Source organism: Drosophila sulfurigaster, chromosome 3, assembly GCF_023558435.1.
Source record: "Drosophila sulfurigaster albostrigata strain 15112-1811.04 chromosome 3, ASM2355843v2, whole genome shotgun sequence".
Lineage (NCBI taxonomy): Eukaryota > Metazoa > Arthropoda > Insecta > Diptera > Drosophilidae > Drosophila > Drosophila sulfurigaster.
Window position 1 is genome coordinate 30,765,456 of NC_084883.1, and position 10,905 is coordinate 30,776,360.

At 37.8% G+C, this 10,905-nt stretch overlaps 1 protein-coding gene across 1 annotated transcript; it reads right to left on the minus strand.

Annotated features, from left to right (window-relative positions):
• Positions 1-115: 115 nt before the first annotated feature.
• On the minus strand, positions 116-6,372 carry LOC133843128 (scavenger receptor class B member 1). The gene is made up of 7 exons (XM_062276550.1): positions 4,833-6,372; positions 3,514-3,777; positions 3,311-3,402; positions 2,032-2,259; positions 1,697-1,972; positions 700-1,291; positions 116-637 (listed from the first exon to the last, which is right to left on the minus strand). The coding sequence occupies exons 2-7, from the start codon at positions 3,743-3,745 to the stop codon at positions 282-284; spliced, it is 1,776 nt and encodes a 591-aa protein (XP_062132534.1). The 5' UTR covers positions 3,746-3,777; positions 4,833-6,372; the 3' UTR covers positions 116-281.
• Between the last annotated feature and the right edge of the window lie 4,533 nt (positions 6,373-10,905).

Sequence of the window (10,905 nt, forward strand, 5' to 3'; positions counted from 1 at the left end):
ATTTATAAGTTTTATTCTTTACTAGGTACTTATGGCATATTGAACATTGTTTGAGTCTTTATACATATATTACACATATATACAATTAGTTAACACTACATTTGTTTGTTCTAGGCTAATAATATGCTAAGCTACGTCGTGACAAATTCGAAAATCTCTTTGTTTTTTTTTTTTGTTAAGGCACCCTAATGTGTTTTGTCTAGTCTTGGCATTTATGTCTATTGCATGCTGCCCAACCCCCCGTGGTAAAACCCCTGTATGTCTTATATTTGATGGCACTACTACTCGCCTCGATGCGGATGCCCACCAACAGTGTGTGGCACATGGACTTGTACCACAACAACGCTGCCATTGGCTTCGAGTCCTCCATTGAGCGCCTCCAGCTCAGCTGATGATTTGCTATGCTGCAGCTGCTGCTCCTCACGTTTACTATTCAAATAGTAAACACTGGCCACGATCAAACTGAATGTGGTGACCGAGACCAGCAAAGTGCCATACTTGAGCGCCAGTTGTATGGCATCCAAGCCGAATGTGCTGATGTAAAGCGTGTGTAGCACGTCGTCATCGAAGTCACCAGCGGTTATCTCGATCCAAATCAAAGGCAAGATGGTGGCATTCTGAATGCGATTCGCTTGATCTGTGTGAGAGCAATTGGAGGTCAAAGAACGAGTCACATTAAATGACTTGTGTGTTACTTACTGAGCAATAGCGGCGTCTTGTCCAGCATAATGTTGATTTGGACGCGCGATGCACCGCTGATGGGGAACCCAAAGCGTGGATGTATATCCGCATAAGTTTGATGCAGATCTGCATCGGGTTTAATGCCCTCAAAGTCCTTGTAGATCACGGGATCACCGGAGAAAAAGTGTGGAAACGATGGAAAGATGGGTGAATCATCGTAGCACTTGGTGGCATTGATAACCCCGCTGGGCAGACAAAGATCTGTGTTGCGACAATAGCATTCATTCGCTGGATTCTCCGATGGATGAGCGAAGACATCAAGCGGTGTCCGGTAGCGCAGGACATCGATGTTGTTGAAGATGGTCTCCTCCTTCTCAAAGTGCAGCGGCACCTTGCGGCACAGCACCTGCAAGAAGACGTGCACTGTGCTCCGTTCCTGCAGCAGAGTTGGCGAGAACATTGACGGTTCGCTGCCATCGATGCGATTGCATTCGTCGCCCTCCCAAAAGTCCAGCTGCGGCTTGCCATTGAACTGTGTAATGAGACTGAATTTGTTGATATCATCCTCGCCAGTGTTCAACTGCACCGAGTCCACGCTGGTGCCATTTCGCTGTGGAAAAAAAGTGGGAAAAAATATTAATTTTGTGGGGTCATGTCAAAGGGTTTTGGGTGCCTAATGAAATGGTTCTTTTATATACTTTTTGTTTAATCTATTTTCTAGCATCTTTAGCTAGTTTTATAGAAATGTTTTCTGGATTATAATACAACCGAAAAGATATTCTTAAAAACCATTAAGCATGTGGTTAGTAAATTCATTCCATTGTATTTTTAAATGCTAGTTAACTTGTGTGATTGCATTTTGCACTAAATTAGTTCCAATCTGCGTAGAGTACAAATGTAATATCACAAAAGTATAGTAATGAAATTTTTTTTGTGTCGAACAGACAAGGCAATATTTCTGTTAGTGCTGATGACAAATATGATTATATAATATTGTGAGACAGTGGCAACTTACAGTTCTAAGCAACCCGAAGTGCGTTTTATTGCCGCCGCCGAGCGACTCGAGACTTATGATCTTATCCTTGTAGCCCCAGAGATACTCGAAGGCAGTCAGACGTTTGAAGACCGGCTCTCTGTAAAGCGAAATGATGCTGTTGACTCCCAGGCGCTTAAACGCAGGAAAACGTTTCACATGCACCGCAGCGGAAAGCAGCGGCACATTCGGCACCAACACGATATCGTCTTCTCGCAGCGTCGATTTTTCCGGCAGAAGTTTGTAGGATTTGCGATCCTGAAAACAATCGCTGTCAATAAGGAACTTCTCGAACGTGATAAGTGCTTTTTACCTACCCTAAAGGTGACGGTGTGATTTTTGTTAAACGATACTTGATCCTTGACCGTGTGCTCCTGATAGGTGAGTGGACCCAGATCCTCCACATGTATCTTATCCGCTCGGCCTGCCAGATAATCCTCGATGTTCGTGTAGTTGAATATGTGCGCCTTGAGTACTGTATCTGTATCGGGGCCGGGATTCTGCCAGCTCTTGGCGCGCTCTGAATTCTCAGCGAGTATTATTTTCTGCAACGACGAGTAACGAGTTAAATGCAACGAGTGTCAAAGTAGATTACGACTGCAGTCGCTTGTGCAATATAAATATTATAATATATGGATTATATAGTAATTCACTACAAAGTAAAGGCTGACCAACTAAGCAACCAAGTAACTGTCCCGTTTCTTATCTAATCATACATACATTTGCAATTCCCATTTAATTATTTTTATTAGAGGGCTAGAACGGCGCATTAAAATATGCGAGGCTCGCAAGATTTGTATTGTAAAGTATTTGTTGCTAAATTTGATACCTACATACACAACATATACATACATATAGAAACGTTTGTTTGTGTAGCTACTATAGTTTTGTGCGATAAAGATGTTCAAACATATTGGGCAGACGACGTTATCGATAGTAAATAAGTATACGCCATGGTAACCGCGGATAAAAGTGAAATTCTGTTGAAAGCAACAACAAACTAAGATTAAAAATTTCGAAATAGATTTGCTTCCTTTTTCTATCCTTTTTTTCTTTACAGTTTTAATTAACATTTAATTGCGAAAGTTTGCCAAAGAAAAACTATAAGTTACATATATAGACTATAATATAGTCTGTTGATTTACTAAATTTTTAAATGTAAACTTTTGTATTTTCTAAGTTCTAATTGATGTGATAGACAAAAAGGCGACATTTTGTCGAATTGTATTAATGATCATAATTAAGTATACGTCATGGGTACCGAGAATCGAAACAAAGTTTTGTTAAAAGTATCAAAAAATTATCTAAAGTTTCCATAGTTTCAGAAAAGATATGTATGTAATCCCTTTTCCTATCCTTTTCGTCTTGCAGTTTTACATGAAATTTTGTAAATATATTTTACTTAAACCAAAGAAAACTATTCTACATTATTCTACGTTATTCTTTATAAAGTTAAACATTTTCAATTTTCTTGTTTCAGGTACATATGTAATTAATCAGACAGACGGAAGACAGCACTCTATCGAAATGTATTATCGATCCTTATCACGTATACGTCACGTACTATATATAAACCTAGAGAATGTGGGACATTACCTGGAGCATGGTGTTGTTGTAGTATTCGGTGAACCACATTACGAAGAACCCGGTTACGCTTATCACAAACAGCAAGAACATGAAGCCCAACACTGTAATGAAGGTTAAATAAGACGCAGATTCAGTAATGGGGTTAATGCGATGTCCTTGAATTAAGTTTATATGTTTACATAACACACACATCTGTATTATGTTGTACTCACTTATCAGTGTCCCAATATCCTTGGACGTTAGATTACGCATTCCCAGGGCATCGAGTATCATGTCCAGCACCGTGAGTTTCTCTGGGCTGCTGCTGTTGACGTTGCTGCTGTAAGCGAGGCCATTGTGATGTTGCGAGTTGAGTGTGTTGGACTTTGATTTGTTATTTTGTGCTGTGAGATCCTCGTGATGGGGCAGCTGTTGTGCCACATCATGGCTTGTGGCATGCGACATTATCTCGCTTTTATGTGTAAATGAGTATTGAACTGAGGGAAGAGAAAATGAAAATGTTAAAACTAAGAAAAGAAAAGTTCAATTTGGAGCTTAGCTTAATCGACCGCGTACGACAATCGATTGATAGATGGGGTTATCGGCAGGAATTCAAGTACACGTGGTAGACAATTCGTTATCGCAAATCTTGATGCCTAATCGATGTTTAAGTTTCTTGGAGTGAGTTCATTGAACACATGGTCGTCACTTTAATTGTATTTTCCCCTGATTCAGCAGACACACACAAACACAGACGCGCAATATACCTTTATTTCTATGGAATGCTATATATAGTATATATAGTTATAGTATTTTAAGAAATCGGACAAAGCTTTAAGCAGCTCTTAACCAGCCGATCGCTCAGCGGAATGTGTACCAACTAATCAGGGTTTCATGTTTTCACAAGCTACGCGTGCTGCTCAAATCAAAGTACAACAAAAAGTAAAGCCAAGTATACTATATTATACTATATAGACTATTCGTGTGTGTGTGTGTGAGTATCTATATAGCAACGCTTGGCTGATAAGAAGGCACATACATACTTAATACACAATATGCGAGAAGGCTACAATTCATAAAGAAAATATTCAGTGATTGTACATATTAACACAATTATATAGTTAAACAGCAGGGGTAATTACACACACATACACATACACACTTAAGTACACTCATACAGAGGCATATCTATATAAATACATATTTGCCAAGTTTTGCGTTTGAGTTGGAAAACGGGTCAACGGCATCTGATAACAAAATAACAACGCTCCGTTTCTGAGTATGAATTTAAAATTAAAAATTTTCCAATAATTTATAGCAGCAAGCTTTCGTCACGCACATACATACGTATACGTATACATACTACACACACAACACATATGCAAGCATAGCTTATCGATAACAGATTAAGGCGATTAGTTAAAGTGGTAACCATAATTTTGCATATTGTTGCACAAGCTGTCAACATACTCTTAGCCAGAATTGCTTAACAGCTGATATGCACTAACAGACACACACACACACACACATCCACACACATAAAAATACATACATTGGCAAAACGATGGATCGCTTGTGTGGGTGTCGAATAGCTTAAGCCGCCTGCAGTGTTGTTTTAGTTGTTGTTGTTGACAATCGTCTGGCTGCTATAAAGTTTTTAGTTGTCGCTGCAGCAAATTTCAGAACGGCATTGACTGATAACACAATGACACGGCCTGTGGCTAGCGGAAGATGTTGGCAAGCCTGCGCCAGCGCCAGCATTCAAAAGAGAGGCGACTATGTGTAAGAGAGGCGGGCAGACCTAATCAAAGATCGAGTTGATGATGGCATGCACTTGAACAAGCGACAAAACAACAAAACAAAAAGCAGCATAAAAAGCTTATCAAGCAAAAACGGCGCGCAGCAACAGCGACGTCGACGTCTCGGCTAAGCAGCTCACAGCTGTTTACGTTGTGCGCAACGTAATGGAAATGAAACACTAGTGCAGTCTGTGAACACAGCTCTCTCAAAATACAAATCACGCTCTCTTCGTTTTTTAGTTGCCTCTCGCTTGCACTTGCTGTTTGTTGATGTGATTTGTTTTTGTTTTCTTTTTTTGTAAATTTGATGATCTCGCTCTCGCTCTGGCTTGCAGTTTGTGGAGACGACAAGCAAACATTTGGCGTCTTAATTAATAATTTGTCGCCGTTTACGCTGAATGCGCACAAAAAAAAGTCACAAAAATGTGAGCTTGTTGTGTATGATAATTTAGGTTTGCGACGTCTATAACTATTTAATTTGCCATTTATTCCACTGCGTCACAAAGGAGTTGTTGTCGCTTCCAGTAGTTGATAGAAACTTGTGCGTTCTGGTTTTTGTTGTTATGCTCGCTCGCTGCTCGTGTTCGTGCTTGTACTTGTTGCTGCTGTGATTGCTCTGCTTGTTGTATTTGTTGTTGTTGTAGCTCCAGTCTTTGCTTTCCGTTTTGTTGCTGCTGCCTTGTGCTCGCGTTCTTTGTTTCCCCCACACTTGGCTTCTTTGTTTTCGACGCTATTTCGTGTGTTGCTTGCCTGCCTGCTGATCGCTGTTGTTGCTACTCTCTTTATGGTTGTTGTTGTTGTTGTTTTTCTTGTTATTGTTTTAATGAGCGAGACAAGCTGGTTTTCCGTTTGACTCGTTACAACAACAATTGTTGTTGTTGCTGGCTTTCCACTCGATTAATTGATCACGCACCACATACAATCACTATGAAAAGCCCACACACGGATAGCAAGTACTAACTACATATTAGTCTCGTCTTCTCCTTTTGGCCCACTGCTGGCGATTAACGGATAACGGATTACGATTAGCAGCAGCAGCCGAGTACGCACTTATTATCAAAAATACCGCACCGCGATTACTGCGCACCCCGCGATTAGATTTCGTTTCTCTATTTTTCTAATCGTTTCGTTTCAGTTCTCGATATACAAAGTTCTTGTTTTTGTTTGTCCGTCGTATTTGGGGTACGTTTGAAACTGGAACACGCGTTGCCCGTTGTTGCGTTCTGCCCAGGAAACAAGTTATTACTACGACGCGCGCAACGCATTCACTGTCGCTGCTGCTGCTGCTGCGACTGCTACTGTGTTGCCTGCTGCCTTCAGCTGCTTGCTGCCTGCTGCTCTCCCTCTGCCGCCTTCGCTGCATTCGAATGTATTGTTGATAAGGCGAAGACGACACGGCAGCAGTTCGCTGCCTCAGTTATGATTGCTGCTTGTCTACTTTTTTTGCTGTCAACGTCGTCGTCGACGTCGACGTTGACGTCGTTGTTGTTTACGTATCGGAATCTCTGCACACACACACACACACTACGTATATATGTACGTATGTATGCATATTCATGTCGACACAAAGTGCAAATTTAATAGCTACAAAAACAAAGAGATCCATCCGCACTCAAGACGAGCATCGCCATCTAAAACGATTTGCTCTGCTTAGAACAAAACAGCTGCCGAAGCAAACTCAGCTGCTGCTCATCGTCGTTGTTGTCGTTGTCTTTTCATCATTATTATCGCATCAGTGTTAGAGCGAGCCAACACAGAGTTGCTCCATTTTATTCTCATCATCATCATCATCATAATCATCATCATAGAGCGAAGTCTAAGTCAAATACGATGTGCACTGCGAGAAAGTTCATTGTGCGTGGGAGAGATGTAAGACGAGCAGTCTCCACTCTCCATATCTATCATCTATATTTGTGCGCCTGTAAGTATGTGTGCGTATGTGCATGCATGTGTGTAAGAGCGTGTGCGTTTGTTTTTGTTATTTCACTGATACTTTTGTTTACGATGCAATTTAACCCACTGACGCCGCTCTTTGTTGTTGGACTTCAACAGCTTTGCTACTCAGCGAAAGTGTTATACTTGTAGTCTAGGTGTCATTCAAATTGACTTTTTAATTTACATCTTTTTAGTTGTGAACAAAAGTTATATAGATGAAAAGTAAATACATTTTTTTGCGTATTTATACAGTAAAAACTCGTTTAAGCGGATAATGAACTTTGAACACTCATCATTTTTGTCTGGTTAAAGGTTTAAATGGAAACTTGCTCTAGAAACTAAGTATACCAAATAGAAGAAATTCTGGTTGTTGGAGTTGTCAGCATCGTTACATTTTTTTTTAGTAAATACTTCAATTTCACTACCTAATCGAACTCACTATCAATATAGTTAAAGCTTTTTGGTTAATTTATTGTCAAAACAAACTTTTCTATTAAGCTTATAAGTTATACATAAGTACTTCTGCAGCTGTTATACAGACATATAGTTTTTTTCGACTGCTCTTTTGTTTACTGATAATAAATTCTTTGATAAACTAATCATAAACTAATCTCATTCATAAATGAACAGTGCTAAAGAAGCACGTTTATACTAAAACATTTTATTGCCAAACTACTTTTTAAAATTCCAAGTAAATATACATACATTTATTATTTTTTCACTCTCTTATGCAAATATTTTATACAGCGACATTTTAGAGCAATTAGACTTCGCCAATTAGGTAAATTCTTGCATCAAATTATATTGTTAACTATTTATAGAAATCTGACTCTCTCAGTCAATTATCCGAGCTAAAATTATTTCTTATTTTCTTTAGAAATCACCGGCGAAGCAAAAGTGTTTAGCAGAGTAATTTCAGAAAACGCTTTTTAAAGACGTTTCGTTTGATTTGCAATTAGCTTTGTGCTTAACTCTTTAAGGCTTAATCATATACGCAAAAGTCTTGCGTACAAATAATTGGCTCACAGCTACAATTTTAGAACTGACATTACTCAGTTAATTAGCGCTCTTAGATGATTTATATCGTAGGAAAACAAAAAGAAGGAGAAGAAACTACGCCTTAATGCACTCGAAAGTAAGTGTTACTTACAACAAAGATTCATTCACAGTTTTCAGTTGTAATTAACAGATCTTTTCTCTGTGTGTAGTATGTAGCAAGTATCCCGCCCGAGTTCCGAGTTGTGTTGCCTTTGCCTTGTTCACCGATGCATTCTCTTTGTCTTTCAGTTTCCTCAAGTCAAGTACTTTTTTCTGTCTATATACCTATATATATATTTAGATGAACAATATGTTATCAGATTGTAAATGTACTCGAATTAAACGTGTCACATTCACGTTGTGGAACTGCAAAAAAAAAACAAGCTCTGCTCTGCTCTGTTGACTGATAAACTGAGGGAGAGTCGAGAGTTATTGAACCCTAGCCAAGTGTGTATTCTGTATTTATCAGTTTAGTCAAGAGTTTACAATAATCGCTCATTTCCACATTTATTTGTTTCGCATTTTCCCCCTCCTCTCCTCGAGTATCTATGGCTTTTTCAACGAAGCTTGAAAGCGTGCTATTTATTTTGTCACTCAATGTGCGTGTTAAGCTAAATACCCTGTACTCTTGAAATGGGGTGTATTCACTGCACAGAAGTAGAGTTCAATTTCTTCCTTCCCGTTCATATAACCAATGTCGTAGAGTCGCTTTACTTAAGCGATCTAATCAAAGCGGAAGTTTATAATTAGTAATCGATTAATGAGTATTAAATAAACAGCACGGCCAAGACTTGATTATTTTGCTATTTTTTCCATGTGGCAACATCATCCAAGCAATTGATAGCCTCTTTGAACTTTGTTCGTAGCTCCGAGATGTGATTAACTAAGCTTATGAATAACAAGTGTGAAGGCTACGATCGAGTGTGCTCGACTATTAGATACGTGCTAAACAATTTCGAATGTTTGTGCTTTATATTTAAAATTATGATCACATATGTATGCTTAACTGACTTATACTTTGTATACTATATAAACTTTATATGCTATACAACCTATCGAAATATTTGAAGTTGCACTTTAATTTTATTTAATTTTACAATTATGTCAGTAGAAGTGACATTTAATTATAAAACATTAATATTTGAAGTTCCACTTTAATTTCATTTAATTTAACAATTATGTATGTATGTGAGCGGAAGTGACATTAAATTATAAAACATTCTTATGTTTGAATGTTTTTTTTTACTACTAATTTTGGTAGCTAAAGTTCTGAGTTCAAATTTTATATAGATGAACTTAAAAAAATTAATTTTTATAATTCTTTTGTACATACATTTTTCTCTTAAAAATGTTATATTATATTCCTTACATTGTTTATCTAATTTTTTAATTAGAAAAGCTTAAATTTGGCTTCTGTTTTTCTATCACTTTAATAAGGTGATTTATTTGTTAATAAAATACATTAAAATTAAAATTGATTTGTTTATACTGATCAGATCAACATCTACTGATCAACATCTTTTCTCAAACTTTTGCACAATTTCTGGTGGTAGTCACAAAGTTATCATCCCATATTCGCCTAAGGATACCGGGTACAAAAATGCATGTACGTAGTAATATCAATATGTCAATGTTTTCATTTATTTGAAATGCATCAAACTAAATATTGCATCTTAAATAACATGCTTTATTTAGTTAACTGCATTTTACGAGCCTAAGTGGCGTCTTAGTCTGTCTCAAGTGGAGTTTTGTCAAGTGGACAACAAAGTAGAGCACCTGAAGAGACAGTGAGAAAGAGAGCATTGGGTGGAAGAGACCTCGTGTTGTTATCACAGCTGAGACCTACGTCAATTGGCGTTACTCTCGAAGGCGCCTTATCGCCTGTTGCCCTGTAGCATTTATTTCCTATATTGTCATTTTTTCAAAAGTCTGTGTCTGAGTCTCTTATCGCAGTGCTTTGCTTAGTGCTCGCACTTAAAATAAAACAATACCCCCCCGTCACAATGTGTGTGCATGAATGTTTTTTTCCCCCAGATAGCCGAGCAAGCAATGCCAAAAATAGATTCAAAAGTATTCTTTTAAATACGAGTATATTTGACTTTTCCCCACCTCCCGAATGAGACAAATTCCAAATTCCAGTGAATATAGAAAGTACTCGTAAAGACGTTAATACCTATGATTCAAAAATGCATATTGACAACATTCTGTATCGTAAGTAGAAAATATAATTCTAATTGAACTTTACTTCATTGGGGGAGATATTAAGTATACGTAGCTAGCACGCAATCATCATTAAGTGCAGGAGGTATGCTAACATTGTAGCTAAATACGTAACGCCTAGAAAGCTATATTCTTGTATAAGATCCACAAGATGCTAATATCATTTTAATTGCAATGTAGGGCAATGATTATAACCAGTTTCTTAAGTGAAGGTAGAAATTACTTTCTTGGCTAGCTGAAGAGCAAATACTCTCTTAAAGCAGCAACTAAGTATTTAATTCTCCTTCGATTGTTGCTAATAATTGATATTTGAAACTATTGTGCATTTTTGCCGTTCAATGAAGCTGCTAGACTCGTTTGCAAAGAAGCTTAATAGATTCAGCCTGAAATCTTAATGAATAATAAATCACAAGATCTTCCAGTTTAATAAATACGAAAGTATCAATGAGGCAAGTTTCTAGTTAAATTTAAATGCATGCTAGTGTATTAAGTATTCGTTTTTTATTTCGTGTAGCGTGTTGCTTTCTTGTTTTTGCTTTTTTGAAATTAATGGGATCATTAAAACAAATGCGCCATTTTGTATGTCAGCTTATGTCGTAAACAAAAAGGCCGCATGCAACCCGGTTAGCCTTA

What these genes read in the sequence shown, in the direction of transcription:
- LOC133843128 (XM_062276550.1), bottom strand. Translation starts at nt 3,745, where the DNA reads ATGTCGCATGCCACAAGCCATGATGTGGCACAACAGCTGCCCCATCAC. An exon ending in ACAACAACACCATGCTCCAG is followed by an intron (nt 2,260 to 3,310) that starts GTAATGTCCCAC and finishes TCGTCGTTGCAG; the next exon opens with AAAATAATACTCGCTGAGAA. An exon ending in ATCACACCGTCACCTTTAGG is followed by an intron (nt 1,973 to 2,031) that starts GTAGGTAAAAAG and finishes GATTGTTTTCAG; the next exon opens with GATCGCAAATCCTACAAACT.